The 17,500-nt window shown below is 45.0% G+C and overlaps 1 protein-coding gene across 18 annotated transcripts in view; it reads right to left on the reverse strand.

The window, feature by feature from the left end:
- The window catches only part of sox5 (SRY-box transcription factor 5), a 213,121-nt gene that overhangs the window by 30,575 nt on the left and 165,046 nt on the right, over positions 1–17,500 (reverse strand). For 16 of the 18 annotated variants that reach the window (XM_051077570.1, XM_018700507.2, XM_018700506.2 and 13 more), the window contains 3 exons: positions 14,901–14,987; positions 9,524–9,696; positions 8,037–8,105 (listed from right to left, as the gene is read on the reverse strand). In XM_051077570.1, the coding sequence (XP_050933527.1) occupies positions 8,037–8,105; positions 9,524–9,696; positions 14,901–14,987 (329 nt within the window). The remainder of the gene's footprint in view (positions 1–8,036; positions 8,106–9,523; positions 9,697–14,900; positions 14,988–17,500) is intronic. The other 2 variants (XM_051077575.1, XM_018700512.2) reach the window with 1 other exon arrangement.

Consider the following 17,500-nt stretch of genomic DNA (forward strand, 5'->3'; position numbering starts at 1 on the left):
GAGAGAGACGGGGAGAGAGAGAGGGAGAGACAGAAAGAGAGAGAAGTAGGAGACAGATGGTTGCACTAAACAGCGTTCTGCCAAAAACAACACACAAAGACTTGCGTGTGATGGACTGACTGACAGTTTGAGAGGAGAGAGAGATAGGAGGGGATGAGGAGAGGAAGTGAGGAGGAGAGGAAGAGTGGAAAAAGGTGAGAGAGGGAGGGAAACGAGGGATCTTATCTGGCTGTAAAGCCGAGGTCTAACACTTGGTATGATGAAGAAGCTGCAGACATGAAGAGAGGGAAGGAGCTGAAGCCAAATTCTGTGCAAAAAGTCAGAACAAGAATATCAATAATCAGTGGAGCACCAGTAACTCTTTAGCAGGTACATCGTGTCATTTATGTTCTTTTCATTTATTAACTTGTATTTCTGGGAAGATATGTGCAGTGTTTTCATTGGGCACCAGCTTCGGGCATGGCAACAATACAACAATGCTGCGCCTACACTGTACTGAAATAAAATAAGAAGAAGCAGAATAGGTTGGGTCCTGCAATGTAATCACTTATTTAACAAATCTGTTTTATCACTCCAACACTTCTACTCTTTCTTAATACAATGATTTTTACACCTCAGTCATCTTTTTTGTACAACATTCACATATTTTTTCAGACTTTTAGGATCTCAATTTTGGCTCAGGCTGCATGTAAATTAAAAAAAAAAAGGCTATAAAAACAGGTGCATAGAAACTGACTTTATACAGAGGTACCGTGCTTGCACCTGTGCTGGCTTTAAGGACTTGAATAAATTCAAGCTTTGCTAAAAGTTCAAGGATTGTTCACATCCTGAAAATTGACATTTTAAGATAAACTTGTATAATAAGTTGGGAGTGCTTGTGAGAAATATTTCAAAAAGGATGAAAATCAAAGCAACAGAACCTGAGAGACCCTGACTTTTAGGCTGCATTGTGCTCCCAAAATTCTGGATGCTACATTTCCAACGGTGCCACTTGATCACATCTTTCTTTAGCGTCTCTGTGCATGATGAGCCTCACACCCAACGTTTGTACTGAAAGCGTTCTCTTATAAGTTTGAAGGCTGACTAATCCACCTCATGACGACTTAACTAAACTGCCCCTTTAAATCAAATCCCTGATAGGCCTTTGACCTATGCTCCTTGTTACAAAGCACTTTGTTCCTCCTCTCTCCCCCCTCCTCCTCTCTCCTTCTTCTGTCTCTCGTCTTTTTGCCCCGGAGGCCAGAGAGGTAATGGCTGAATAGGATAATGGGCAGGTAAAAGCTGTTTGATGTGGAAAATTGATCTGGAATGATGGAAATTGGCTGGAAATAGCTGCGCAATCATAAGGATGCAGTTGGTGCCACGATACAATCAGGTAATATCTCAGTGATATGGGCACTTGAAGTGGTCGGTGCTTGAGACAGGTAAATAGAGAGGAGAGGAAAGAGAGCGAAAGCAGCGCTCCCAGCTTTTCCTGCCTGTGTGTGTATGCTCAACTTTCCCTGGGCACATGAATGCTCATGTACTGTAAATACCTAAGTGTGTGTGTGTTTCTGTGTGTGAGTGTGTCTCCTCGTCCTCCCTCTCCTCCTCCCCCTCCTCCTGCTCCTGTGTGTCGGCATGCGGCAGCCAGCAGCACTGTAATCAAACCATCACAGCGCAGGGGAATAGCGCTCTCTTCAAGCGGCTCCTGTTTCCCCCCCTTACACCAAAAACAATAATTACTCCACCATTTTGGTTAACCATAAACCGCCGAGCCGCCTGCGCCGTGCGATCAGAAGGGAGAGGCGTTCCAGCGCAAACGCTCGGACAGGACCCCCGCAGGGACGAATCACAGACAGAACATTTCCGCTTTGCCTTTCAGGCCTAATTGGACATATGCTGGAGTGGAGCTGGCTAGCAATACTGTAATGTACCGTAGGGAGGAGGAGGAGGAGGAGGAGGAGGAGGAGGAGGAGGAGGAGAGGAGAGGAGAGAAGAAGAGAGGAAGAGGAGGAAGATAAGTCTGTGGCAGCTGTAACAGATACATACTGTCATAGACACACTGGCACACATACTGTATGACGTCTGAGTGTGCACACATGGCTTTGCTTTCTTTCCTTCTTTGCAGATGAAAATATCATATAAGATCCTTTAATAGCATCTGAATCTTATCCTCTCTATCTCGTCTTCTTTCTATCTCATAACAAAGAGTCTGCGCACAATAGAAAGACATTAATCAGCTCACAGAACTGTTGCACAATACACACGAGTCTCCACAATGGAATGAGAAGATCAAGCAAGAAAAGGACACAAAAGAGAAAGGAAAAAAATGGAATATACAGAGAAAAGACAGAGGCAGAGGATGGTTCATGGGGAATCATGTCCTCCCATATGCTGCTGTTATAATAGTTGAGTTAAATGTGTGTGTAACAGCTGCTGAGCTGATGAGCTGCACCGCTACCCTAGCATGCACACTGGCATAAACACACACACTGACCTCTAAAGGGCAACACACACATATGAGGCAGAAAACACAGGTCAGAGCAAGTTGAGCGTAACAAGGAGAAATGAGGGACTCTACAAAAACTGTGGGTTTGGGTGAGGAGGGGGCTCGTCAGGGGAGGTTTGTCTACGAGCCAGTCATATGGTATTGGAGTGCATTCCTTCCTATTTACATCTATAAAATGACTTAACCTGATATTTCTCCTAATATTGGATATACAATAATGCAATACCTTAAAGTGGATTATGAGTTCAGTGTGTTGGCCTCGTGATCATAAAGTGAGAGGGAGAAAAAGAGAGGGAGGGAGCTCTCCAAAAAAATCAGAGGATGAGAATCAGAGACTAAGAAAGTGAACTGACAGAGGGAAAAGAAAAGAAAGTGAGGGTGAGGGAGAGCGAGGCCACATGTATCAGACAATCTCCAGATTCCACATAAAGGAAGAGGCACTTGTGAAACAGCAGGCACTTTGGGGAATAACGCACTCCTCAGCTTCTCTTTCACATCAGGCCCAAAGCGAACATGAAAACCTACAAAACATCACACTGCTGCTACTGTAGGCTACCGATGTGGAGACAAGAAGGGGGCTCAACTTTTTATTTGCACACGCCTCCCTCCACATCCGGAAAAGAAACCTGAAACTGGAAAAAAACCCTCTAATCAGCGATAACTGAATGCAAAGCAAAGAAACTGCTCCGAACGGAAACAGAATCATATATAAAAAGCGAGAGTGTGAAACTTTTTCTTGAGAACTTTCACAGGGGCAAAGAGGACAGACAGGAAGAGAGAAGTCGACGATTCACCCTGGCGAGAGAACTTCTCAAGAAAATAAACAGCAGACAGAGACACCAGAATGAACGAGACAGAGGGAGAAAGAGCGAGAGAAAGAAAGACACGGAGAGGGGAGCAAGAGTTGGATAATTGGCAGCGAGTCGAGGCTGCGTTCACCACGCGCCAGGCGGCACAGCTTGAACTTAAAGCGCCGCTGCGGCATAATGAAGATGTGGCCGCTAATTAACATATGGGGTGCGAAACAGGTTGGTTGGCACGCGGCGCGCTAAAAACTCCAAGGTAAAGTTATTATTGGGGAGTAATTAGCTCTATGAAGTTAATGCGCCGAACAATAGCTGCCAGCGCCGCACAATATGGCTCGCATCTGAGCGCGCAAAATAGCCCCCGCTAAAGTGCGAGTCCCACAGCTAAAATCTGTTGGCGACCATATGCTCCGGCAATTAATGCAAGACCTGGATGACCTATTGCTGAAGAGGGGACGTGCGAGTGATAGAACCAATAATTAATTTGGAGAGAGAGAGAGAAAGAGAGAGAGAGAGCGATAGCTGGCTTTTAATATTAGTCCATTAAGTTACTATGGACAGAGGCTATTAGAGGCCGGCCTGCTATGAATGTAGGGGCATGCTACATGTCACAATGGCTAAGATGAACACACACACACACACACACACACACACACACAGGTATGTCTGTCTGTGTGTGGAAAGCACGTGAGTGAGGGTAGGTCTCAGTGGGAATGGCTGCTTGGTCGTGGTCCAGTTTATGAGTGTGTGTGAGTGTGTGTGCATGCACATCAACACATACAGTGTAAGGAAAACACAAATTACACTGGTTGCGGTGTAATGGGAGTGATTAAACAATTACACAGGCAATTGGGTTAGCCGCTCCTATGCACAGAGTACAGAGGTGCTGGTGTGTTGTGTGTGCATGTATGCAGTGTATTATGTGAAAATGAATGAAAAACATGCTTTTTTTGGAGGGTTTGCTTTTGTTTTCCTCTCTCTCTCTGCACCACAGGATGGAAAATATTCAGCACGGACAGAGGCTGTGCTTGTGCCTGCATCAGGTGTCACACTTTTTGAAGGGTGTGTGTCTTTGTGATTGAGTTACCAGTGTAGGTTAATCTTAATAGAGAGCTTGTTAGCCGATTGTGCCGTCATGTCTGGCCTCTCTTCAGCCAGTCAAAGCGTCAGGTGGCTTTACTCATTCTCTGATTCTTCCTCACTTTCTCTTCTTCTCTGTCTGCTTTGCTGACTCCCACTTATAGCTACAGTGGCGCTTGATGAGATTAAAGACAGCACACAGAGGTGCCACTACAGAGTCAGACACACACAGACAACGTGTGTGTGTATGTGTGTTTTGGTTGAGTGAGTTTTGATTCATTAGGCAGGACACACTCTTGTCCCCTCATCCCTCTGTTTCAACATACACAGTGTGTGTGTGTCTTGCCGCTATTCCATGAAAATGTGTGCATGCTCTCAAGGTAAGCTCTGAGCCGCTCGGCAGGTGAGCTCCTTTCATCCCCGTCGCGCTTCCCTGCGCGGCAGCGACAGTCGTCCCCGGCAACACCGGAGGGAGCCTCGGAGACAAGCCGTTTAATTAGAATGAGAGAAGACGAGAGGGAAAGCAAAAGGAAGTTTGAGGAAATGTGCTCACCCCTTCGAGCTTAACAAGAGGGCCCCTAGCAGGGGGTAGGAGTGTGTTTGCGTGTGTTTTTGCACACACGTTCTTATTTTCAAATTCTTGTAAGAGCAACTTGTGTTATACCCTCAGACTGAGGATAAGTTTAGAGTCAGGATTTGGGTTTAGGTTTAATCTTTGAATTTGGATTAGGTTGGTTGGGTTAGGGTTAAGGATAGTTTAGGGTTAAGTGTTAGGAGTAGAGGTTCAGGATAGATCAAGGGTTAAGCCAGGATTAGGTGACAGAAAAAAAGCTCCCCCCAATAGTAAAACAATGTGAATGTGTGTGTAACTGCATCTAAATGTGTGTGTGGGGGCATAATGAATGGATCATAATTGATGCTAATTCATGGATAATTCCAGGTAGAATCAATTAGTGACTTGCAAACACTAATGAATGGTGCAGTGGTGTGTGTGTGTGCGTGTGTGTGTTGCTCATACTGTCATTAGCTAGCACTGCTGCAACGCCTGCCTCTGTAAATGAACTCGCTTGTTTTGTTGGCTTGCACCACCTTCGGCGAGTGCCGTTGGCCTAAATAGTGGACGCTACCACGCGAATCGCTAGCTTGATTTGGGTTTCAGGGTGAGGAAAAAAAGCAGGCAGCCGGACGCGAGGACAATAAATAATTTGTCCTCCTTTCATGAGGGATGTGTGTCACTCTCCTCTCTTTTTCATGAGCTTGATTATTCATTTCATTTCATCACCTCTTCCAAGTGGACGGTTGAAAGCATTCTTCACAGGCCTTTTGGGGGTTTAGGTCTAACAAAGCCAAGGACGCACGCTGATACACACACACACACACACACACACACACGGACAGACAGCTGAACTCAGCCTCGTTAGGGGGAAATGCAATCACAAGGGGCTTATCATACAGACAAAAAACACACACATGGACACACACACCCCAACATACTGAACCTGGTGCCCTCTCTCTGGCAGGCCATTGTATTGTGGGATTGTGTGGACAATCTCTTCATGAATGATTAAGCAGTGTATTTCTCAACCAAGTCTTTGATGATGAGTGTGTGTTTGATCATCAGGCGAGTGTGCAGCGCTCTCTCTGACTGCCTGCGATATGTGTGTGTGTACGAGTGAGTAAAAGCGGATATTTCGTATGTTTGTCCGTGTTTGTGCACACTTTGATGTGAGCGCAACATACGTGAATGTGTGAATATGTGTGTGTGTGTTTTGCGCTCTGTTTTGTGATGAGCCCCTGTTGATTGTGTCCCTCTCTTAACGAGGCTGCCTACAGCTGCCCCTGCTTGTGAGAAACTATTGTTGGGCCCGTTCAATGGAGAGACGCTTGTTTGGGAAAAGGTTGCAAAGTCATGGGAAAAGAGAGCTTTGTCTCGGCGGGGTCGTGAGGGAGTGAATCATGAGCGGACGTGTTTATAGCTTAACACACACAGCTGCGGCAGAGACACACACACACACACACACACACACACATATACACGGGTGAAGAAACAGACACTCGGGAAAGCGTGGAGAAATCCACCGAAACAAACGTGGTCTCTCTCCCCTTTTTTTTTTGTCACAGGAACAAAACGTGAACAATTCAGAATTTAACTTGCACAAAGCAAATAAACACAGCTGCTTTTACACAGAATCAGGGTTACACACACAGACACATGTCCCACACACACACATGCTATCACAAGGTCTCTTATCACACAAACTGTGTATGGCTAAACTCTCGGGGGGAAAGGGAATGTGTGTGTTGTGTGTGTGTTCCTTCTTGGACAGGGTGTCTCTTTATGACACAAAGCCCGGCTTTCTCAGCTCAAAATTCAGTGTCATCTGCCTTTACAAAGGCCTGGGCTATTCGTTCCAAGCCACCTGGACCAACATAGAGGCTCCAGTGTAGGACACGAAAGGACAATACCTCCATTTTTTAAGTGTTACATATATACCCACCCAGCTGAAGACATAGCTTCAATTCAGAGAGACTTTTAAGTTCATTTACTTTGTAGATTTTTTTCTCTAAGACTGTTAAAGTCTGGATTCAATCTACATGATTAGATTTGTTTAACATCTTGTTCACAACAAGGATGCTCCAAGTAACAAGTCAGCTAAATTTGGATTTCCAAGTATTGCCTGGTGAAGGAATTCCTCCTGTGGATGTCAGGTGATTGACAAAAATGGAGGAAAACAAGCTGATATTACACTGATTCTGTGCTGACTTAATTTGTTATAAATTTCTTTGTTTTTTGTCAATTATTTCTCATAACTGTGTAGTAGGACAATGCTCACCATCAAGCGCTCCATCTGTATGAACTCCTGATATCCAAAACCTGACCTCCTACCTGAGTTAGGCAAGGTACAGGTTACACCCAGTCTAATCAGGACCAGGCAGGGTTAATTCCTGGTAGATTCATTTCTAACATGAGCGCTGTCCTACTGTTTAAACTGAATCAAATTGGGTGGGCTGAGGATTTGGGCCAACCGTGAACTACTGTTGCCAAAAATAACACAAAAACACAACTTTTTGGAATCTATTTCATCACCTCACCAGTATCTGAGAAGTGGTTGTTAGTCTGAATGTTTTCAGTGGTGTAATATGAAGAAGATTTTTTGGGGCGCTGACTTGAAACCATGAAAACCATCAATTGATTTCAGCTTGTCTGACCTCAGCTTCATTCCAAATCTTTCTTGGCTACTTCTCTGGCTCGGTTTCCTAATCATGCTAGCTGTTGCTGAACCAAACCAATGTACTGCTCTCTCCATGCAAACACCTTCAATAATCACCCACAGACACACAGGAATAAACTTTAGTGAAATGTACGTCACTGACAATCTGTGTGTGAACTCTGATTTATATAACAAAGACTTAAAATGCACATCCTGTACTTGCCAGCAACACACTGCTGATTTTTTTCCAAGCAGACTGACCACCAGTGATTACACAGGTTGTGTTTGTGTGTTAGAGGAGGAAGAGCTGTAATACTCTGATTCAGGCCCAAAATGCTGATGGCTGAGCAAAGCTCTAACAATCACAATCACAAAATTACCCCTACTCACCTACTCACACACAAAGATACGCACACTCACATAAACACACACACACAAAGGCCTCACCTGGATTTGTTGCTGCAGGAGGTTGATTTTGTGTTGCTGCTGCAGAAGCTGCTGCTGTTGCCGGGCAATCTGGGGACAGAGCGCACAACGTGTTATTAGAATGTATATACAGTACAATATGTGTGTGTGTGGGAGAGAGTGCATGTGTTTGTGTGTGTGCATGTGTGTGCGCAGGGCCTGTGGGAGATGCGACACATCTGCAGGTCTCTGAGGCCCCAGTTGCACGACAGAGGGTCGATGCCCTGGTCTGAAATATTAAAGAGCTCATCTCATCTGGACTCAGCTCGTCGCCAAACGGACAACAGTGTCACGCCGACACACTTACTGACAGATTCCTCTATCATTCTGATATAAGAGAAGGAAAATACTCTAAAATAGATTTATTTTGTCTGAGTGAAACCTATGAGTTTTTCCCTGAGGTTCTTTTTGATATGAGGAATATGTGCACCTCTATAGGTTGAGACAACTCTGTGAACTTTGGGTTTATAAAATGTCACCTTAAAGAGGCAACAGACTGTTCATAACAATAAATGACATGAGTTTGTTTTGCTGTAGCCAGTGCCAATATGCCATTTTGATTAAACATATTAAATTCAATAAACTATCTCTAATCTTTGTACGAATTCTAATTTATTAGTCAAAATCAATTTCTTTGTTTTCTCTTCTTCTTTTTTCATTCTTACTTGTTTCCTTGAAAGTGTCAGCCACTTCCCTATAATGTAATTAACTCGAGTGGAATGGAAACACAAATGTGTACAGTATCCACATACACTACATTCTCACACAGCAAGACTCATTGAGTGTGCACTAGTGCGGGATGCAGCCAAGGGCACTGTAAGGCATTGTGTTTGTCACAGGTGATTTGTTCTTACAGCTGTGTGTGTGTGTGTGTGTGTGTTGCTCTCTTTGTAAACCCAAGCTTTCCAGAAGCGAAAAAGCATAACAAAGAGGGAAACCCTTCTCTATGCAAATACCTGGCAGACTCTCGCCTGGGAGCTTGGAGTGAGTGAGTGTGTCTGTGTGTGTCTGTGTGTGTGTGTGTGTGTGTGTCTCAGCTACATCTGCTCCAACACTACATACCCTCAGCTCATTCCTGTGCAATGTACCTGTGTTCAAACTGCCAAAGGCGCACATCTCTGGCTGCATTAACACTGTATGAGAAGTGTGTATGTATGTAATAAAGAGAGAGAATACAGGGGGAAAAATCCTGTGTGATTGCTGTTTTCAATCACACCTGTGAGCCCACCTTCTGCTGTAAACCTTAAACATTTGTGCGAGGATTTCTGATGACCATACAACATTTGATTCCAAATCAGTATCCAATCAGGAGCCTTTGTAATCAAGAACAATATGAGGAAATTCTTGCTAAGTGCTGATCTGATCATCAAACTCTACAGAGGTGATTTTTCACATGATTACTTTTTTTGCAGCGTTGGCATATATCATACTTCCAAAAGAAGCCCTTCCTGTGCAGCACGCTACTGTACCTGGTCCTGCTGCTGCTTGGCCAGCTCCATCTGTTGCCTCTGCTTCTCCATCTGCGAGGCGGCCAGCTTCTTCTGCTCCTCGTGGGCCGCCAGGAGCTGCTCCCGCAGGCTGCTCAACTGACCAATCATGCCCATGAGCTGGCGCTCTTTCTCCGCCAGGCTGTCTGGGGTACCTGGGGGAAGAAAAAAGGGGGTCAAAGGTGAGATGGTAGCACTTTGGAGGAGTGTTGCAAGACTCTTACCCTGTGAAATGTGGTCGTTAATGTTTATGTAGCATGAGTAGAAAGTTCTTTGTTTTTTAAAGATTTGATGAACTTGAAAGCTGTTCAGATTTATCAGAAAAATCAGAAGCTGAGACGTCATGCTTCTGTCCTCTTCTTTGTGAGATTTTTATGGCTGTCTAGAGGTCAGAAAGGATTGCCGCGGTGAGGTCAGAGGCATGAGGGAAACAAGGAAGGAACAACAAAGCAGTGTAAAGCTATCCATGGCTTGTTGGTCAGTTTAATATATGACTGCTCAGGGGTTTTCAACGATAGGAGGAGGCACCATCAGTGGAAGGTGGGTATACGCTCTGTGAAGTTATAAAACCAGATGTTGACTGTTTTTTTCTGGGCACAGAGGACCAGCAGCGATTACTAAGACCACATCCATCACTGCTGTTATTGCCTTATTGAAATAAAGAGGATAAATCTGGCAGAGGAAACATTTGTAAACAGGCGAAAAATGTGGCGGCAAAACAAATGCTAAAATCTGAGCCAGATTCATATGTTTAACAAACAAAATAAATCTTCAGCCAGGTTTGAAAATTTACATTTCACGCTAAAATTTGAGGAAAAATCAAATTTTATTTGATTGCCGATGAATTACGGGTAAATTCAGGGATCGGTCTGTTGCTATGAAGCTGTGTTTTTAACTGAATGTGTATGTGTGAGAAAGAGAGAGGAAAAAAAAGAGAGCAAAAGAGAGAAGGAGAGTGTGTCTGGTCTGTGTTTACCCTGCAGTCAGCCAACCTCCTGCTCACATTTAGCATGGCCTGACCTTTGACTCCTTAGATCCTAACATACCAGCTCCATTACACACACACATCCACACACACACAATTACACACACACACACAAACACACTTCCACACAAGGCCTAAATCATTCAACAGGATGTAGTTAGAGAGAGGCACACGAGGCACAATCAGCATGAGTGTGTGCGCCCATGTCTGTTCATATGTACCAATGTCTGCCTACATGGCTTTGTTGTGTGTGTGTGTGTGTGTGTGTGTGTGTGCATGTGTGGAATCGCACAATCCCCCATTGTTCTTCGGCTGCTACCTTTAACAGGGCCACATTCCTGGGCCAGTCAAACCAGATGAGGACGAGAGGAGAGAGAAACAGAGGGAGGAAAAGAAAGAGAAACTCAATGGCGTGGATGAGAGGGGGGAGTCAGAGGAAAGGATGGAAGGGGGAAGGAGGGGGAGACAGGGGAGTGAGGGCAACGAGCTACGGCTGCTGACCTGCCCTTTGACCGCTCGGGAAGGTGAGAGCCCATCCATTTGTCCTCCCTGTTGGTAGCCGCCGCCGTTGCTGCCTCACCCCCCGACTCAACCAACCGCCCGCCCTCACTGCCCATCAACACCCCCTCCCCACCCCTTGCACTCCATCCATCCGCCAACAATGAACAATAAAGGCAACTGTCGGGAGCACTGGCCGCTGGAAAAATAAACACGCCGCTGTCCTAACTCACAGACCCACCTTTGTAGAGCCAGAGAGAGAGAGAGAGAGAGTGTGTGTGTGTGTGTAGTCGAAGCTGACCAAGACAAGAAAGAGCCTTGTGTTAAAAACGTTAGGCCGTTCAAATGGGGGGTGAAGGTGTGTGGAGAAAGGGGGCAAGAGGGAGAAAAAAAAAGTATAAGGGGGGTTGCAAAGGTGAAACGATGGATCAAAGGAGTCTTTCTTGTCGGGGCTAACCCCCCCCTTCACACACATATGCACAAATGCAAACACAGTAAAATTGGGTACTTCTGTGCAGAACAGTGTGTATGTGTGGACTGAGATGGAGTGACATTCTTTCAACGAGCAGCCTGAGCAGGAAGGTGCGAAAAAGAAGACAACCATTCTCTTCTTTTTTTCTACAAGCTGTTCTCAATCCCCCTCTCAGCTGTGGATCTTTTATCAGTAAACCGGGGTGTTTGCAGAAGAGCAAGAAGGATCCAAGAAAACAACACGCTTCCTAACTGAGACGGGATTTTAAAAAAACTCTCCTGCATGGATGCGAGCCTCCCTGTCGCTCCCTGTTCAGACTTTCAGATTTTCTGCTCTCGCCCCCATAAATCAGCTGACGTTGGCCTGTTTCCTCAGCTGCTGCGGGGCAGGCAGGTGGATCGATAACTGGTTTCCGCCGTCGCTTTTACACACACATTCGTCCTTAGGCAGATTGCTGCGGCCCGTGCTTACCTACAAACCCGCCGAACCAACAGCAACACTCACTTTTTTTCCTCTATCACACACAAACTCACACACGGCGTAATTAACCAATTTGTAACAATGCAATACTTGTCACCGTGTTCACAGCGCTAATTAATGACCCCGACTGCATTGATAACTCCCTCCCTGGTGAGGAGGGGGGGGTGGGGATGACATGGCTGAGGAGGAGAGAGAGGAGAGAGGAGGGGGGAGGATGAGACAGGCATGAGAGGTGGAGGTAAAGGAAAGAGAGTACAAGGGGAGGTAGAAGAGGAAGTCTAGAAAAGGTACAAGGATGTGGATGGGGAAAAAAACAGTGGAAGTATAATAAGTATATTGAGAAGTATATTTACATGAACATGATAACCCAATTACTGTAAATAATAATATTGAGTTAATATTAGGTTGAGGTAATAAAAAGATTTGATTAAAGCTCGTACTACATGGTTTGCAATAACCTTATTTTCCCAATTCAAGCTTACATGATTTGTTTGACTACAGGATTAGCTCCATGATTTGTAGCCTGCAGACACTATCGTACTGTTTGCTGCCTCTCACCTTGATGTTTTTGCAAAGCATCTTCACTGCCCTCTTACTGGCAGCATTATCTGTAACATTAAAAGGAGACTTAAGAAAAAATAAATTTAAATTTATAGCCACGACTGTTAGAAACACTGAATACTACAGGTTTCTGATCATCAATAGAGAAGGTGGGTTATATCGAAGTCACGTGCACAAATAATAGATCAGATTTCTTGTAAACAACAACTTTAGATCATAAACACCGACTGATACTGTGCCACTGAGCAAGGCAATTAACCCTGCAACTCTCCCTAACTCTTCCTGTTCAGTGCAGCAGGCTGTGTGTGATTTCTGAGGATGTGGGTTTGATCCTGGCAGATACAGTGGTGTGTACATGTTTAGAAACTCATGCTGCACAGCCAGGCTTTATTCAAGCCCCAAAGAGCCTCGTGTTAAATTCTGAGATTTCAAAGTTTCCAAAGTTACCAGATGTTCCAGGCAGGATTTGGTTGTGTTTTAAAAAAATTCAAAAAGACATCTAGAATATTTCTGTTTGGAGGAATGGATGATGTACCAATACTGTGCATGTCAAAGTGTTATACAGTGTGAGGGGCAATTTACAGCTGGATTCATCTTTCCTGTCACTCTACTGTCAAATGTAACAGATCAGATTTTAAAGACGCTACACTCTGGGGATATTTATTCTAGTTCTATGAGTTCCATACTCGTGTGTGTGTAAATGTGTATGTCTGTGTGTGTTTTTGCCATGTGAAACCGCATGGGGCCTTTTATCAATGTTGCTTCTCAATAAGGCCGACGGAGCAGGAGGCGGTGGCTCAGAATCACTTTGTTCCCCACAAAAAGGTCTTCAATGGAATTCGATGGGGGAAAAAAAGTCAAGGGATGTGCCGACAAATGAAAACAGCACACACACGCGCACACACACAAATATTACCACAAACTGCTGTACCAACACTTGACTTTCCACGTACTTTGTTTTTTTTTTTCACTCACAGACACACGTTATTATGTAAGCGCTGACATACATGCACTTCACACACACACACACACACTCATGCTCTCATACACAGTCCTGATATTGCTCCCCAGCTGTTGGTGTGTGGCGCGCCAAGCGGGACGCCCCTGCACAGAAATGTCAGCGCGGCAGGGAGCTGGGAAAAGGGGGTTTGATCAATGGAGCCCCCCTCTCCATGGCCACGCCGCTCTGCAAGGCTCTTTGATTACATATTGCTTTGCTTCCTAATGAAGCTCAATTACTGGAGGAGAACGGCAGCTTTGCCCTGGAGTTACAGGGAATAATAGCCCGTCTCTTCCACCTCTCTCTCTCTCACATCTCGTCTCCCTCGCTTTCTCTTTCTCTATGGTTGATTCTTGGCCTTGTATATTCACAGCGCAGCTCTCCTGTTCGCTTTTTGTTTCACTTCCTGCCCTCTGTCCTGCTCTGCCTGTCTGATGTAAAGGAGGGCTGGTGTTGGGTAAAATGGGTGATTAACACTGAGATTAACACAGAGCTGATGGACTAGCAGGGACGTCATTGACTTTTTGACGTGTTGGTCTAACACACCAGACAAAGCCAACAGCTCGGTTCAGTTCAGGGCAACTGAACTCAGTCCATTTCTGTTTATTTCATTTTAAGCTGTTTTTCTTTTACTTTCAGGCTTCTGACAGATTCACTGCTTGTCTTATCTAATCATGCTAGATACTGTTATTTTCAGACTGAGTCAAGCTACTCATAAATGCCATCATTTGACATGTGAATGATACTACAGATATTCTAGGAAGGTTTATATGTAGAAATAAGTGACATTTACACAATTTGAGTCATTGAAGTTTTTGTCAGTATGTCCACAAGCTGTGGACACACAGTTACTGTGTGTGAATAAATGAAGCAAGGAGAGTTTCAGTGACCCAGAGACATCAAAACTCTGTCGATGGGCCATTCAGAGCCATAATAATATCAAAAAAATATATTTATTGTGGTCTTTAAGAGGCAAATGTTCAGGGATTCTTGCCACACCTATTGGTTTTCTTCCATATAAAATATGAATATGTTTCTAGCAGGAAGTATAATGTTGCCTTGGAGTCAGTGAATTAGCCGTGGGCCGTTTTGGCTTATTTTGCACCACAATAAGTCATGCTGGATTAGTTACTTGCAGGTTGTTTGCACTGTAACCATGGATCTAGACAACAACCACCTAAATTGCTTGAAATTGTGCACTAAGATATAAAATTAAAATGAGTCTGTTAACAATTTTCAAATAGATTTATGGACATGGACATCGGAGATGTGCAAATTTTGCATCAATCAAGTTCAAAGGGTTAACTGAATTTCTTAACAGCTCACTTCACTTTAGTTCTGTCATTATTTAGTTGTACTGTACCTTTAATTTCTCCAATGTGCCCTGAGCCCATGGCCAAAAGTTTATCCTTCCAGTCCTTTGACAACAGCCTCTCAATGCTGGGGGCCTCTGTTTAGGGGAGGAAGGGGGGGCAGAGGAGAGAGAGAGAGAGAGGGATTCAGTTGGCTGGCCAACATGACAATAAAGCTCATTTAAAGTCCATTTGCTGTAATAAAGGCAGCGGCAGCTCAGCCTAATGGCCGCATCAGCAGGAGAGAGAGGGAGAGAGAGAGGGAGAGAGAAAGGTGGAAAGAGAGAAGCTGATAATCGAAAGAGAGGAAATCTGAAGAACAAAAACAAGTGAGCAAAAGGGAAAGAGCGAGAGAGGCAACGCAAGATAAAGAGAGAGACAAGTGGAGGAGAGAGGGAGAGAAAGAGAGAGGCTTTTTCCCTCTCACCTGCTGCTAGAGAATCATTAGCCCTGTGGGCCCTGAGACAAAGAGGGCCTTAATGCACCCGCCACAATGGACACATTATCAGCTAGCGCTTTGTTTTCAACACACACTCCACAGACCCTTACGCACACAAACCCCTGCACAAACACACACACACACACACACACACACACACACACACACACACACATGTGCGCACACACCCGGCAGAATCGCTAATTACAATCCTAACTGTGGCTACACTTCATGCACAGACATACACACAGTGGGGAAAATGAAAATGCCACACAAGAGAGCATACACAGCCCGCGATGTGTGCACATGTATGGACTAACTGCAAATACATGTACACAGTCATACATGCTGCCATCGAGCTGGTTGACTGTTACTGACATGAACAAAGGGAAAGGGGACATGATCAGACAAAAGACTGAAAGTGGAAAGGGAAAGAGTGAGTTTTATTTACTGGGAGCCATCTGCACTTGGGATGTGAGGCCTTGCTAAGGAAAGATGTTTTACACTTTGAGTGGGGCGATTAACCATATCAGCCAACGCAAACACACAAAACACACAGCGCACGACACGGTGCACGCATGACACGTACAGTTGAATGCACTCAAGTATGGAGCTGCATACACACTGGAAACTGCTGATGCCAGGCGAAAAGTTTGTTTGTCCCCAGATTATTTTTCCCCCCATAATGACAAGACTGATTAAAGAAAAAAAGTCTTAATCTCACTGGTATATGACAGCTTGTCTACACAAAAAACACACACATACACACATGCATGCAGTGACAAACTGCTCTCTACAGAGAGAGAGAGAGAGAGAGAGAGAGAGAGAGAGAGAGAGAGAGAGAGAGAGAGAGAGAGAGAGAGAGAGATGTCGGTGTTGAGTGAACAGCTTAGCGCCTTTTCTCCACTAAGTGAGACACACTCGACAGCAAATCAAAGTACTTTTACCCATCATCCAAACACAAAAAAGCAGCGCTTTGCCTAAACTTCTTTCTTTCCTCCTCATCCCTTTATTTTTCCCCTTCGTCTGCAATGGAGTGAATGTGGTGAGATGAGGAGGAGAAACCACCTAGAGATTTTCAGGATTTTAAAAAAGCGACACATGATCACACACGAATGAGGAAGCGTGCAAGAAGAGCCGAGACACACAAAAGCACTGCAGCGTGTCCTACATACTGTACCTCTGTGTGTGTGTGTCTACAGCCTCCCCAGAGGCCTGAATCAGGTCCTTTCTTGCAGCTTTAAGTCTAGAGCACTCATGCTCTGTTGATTACAATGAGCACACACTTGCAAACACACACAGCCAAAGATCGATACTGAACTTCCAGCCAGTCCATCTCTCCCTTTTTCTATTCTTCTTCCTACACCGTCCTTGGACTCTGACTGGTCTGTCCTTGCGTTTTCGACGCTGCCATTCACCCAGTAATTCAGCGACTGAGTTTCAGCGCTGCGTCCCTGACATGCCCTACTGTCAGGAGCCACTGTAGCCTTCAGGGAATAGGTTAAGGAGAAAGAGGAGGAGGAGGAGGAGCAGAGGTTACATAGACGATATTGAATCTGTAGCAAAAACAGAGAGAAGGGAAGGAAACACACGCAGAAAGAGTAGAGGAAGAGTGTGGTCCTGTGTTTTTCTCCACCCCCCCCTCCTGACAGCTGTCTCACCATCACCCCAACAGGTGCTATTAGCCCCTGGCACTCTCTCTCTCCCCCCTCTTTCTCTCTGTCTCTCACTCTCATCTCTCCCTCCAGCCCCCTCTCCCTCAACAATGACAGAGGCTTTTAAGCCAAAGAGCTTTGACAAGTGAGAGGGAACAACAAATGGCAGTGTCGCCTGTTCTTTTTCCATTGCACTCCCTCTCTGTCTCCATCTCCTAGTTATTATTTTTATTTATTAACAGGGCTGCAGCCATTGTCCCCAGTGACAGACCGGGGCCACTTTAACTATTAATAAAAGCCAAGAGGCTCTTTTCATTGTGAGGCGGATGGCTAAATGGGAGGAAATGGGCATGGGAGGAGAGGAGAGGAGAGGAGAGGATAGGAGGAGAGGAGGAGAGGAGAAGAGGAGAAGAGGAGAAGAAGAAGCAGCAGTAGTTTTTATCGAGATGTTGATTGATGTGGTGAACACTGAGAAATGAACCCTAGCTGTCACCCGTGATAAACTACAAACACACAC

This window comes from Lates calcarifer, linkage group LG18 (genome assembly GCF_001640805.2).
Source record: "Lates calcarifer isolate ASB-BC8 linkage group LG18, TLL_Latcal_v3, whole genome shotgun sequence".
Taxonomy (NCBI): domain Eukaryota; kingdom Metazoa; phylum Chordata; class Actinopteri; family Centropomidae; genus Lates; species Lates calcarifer.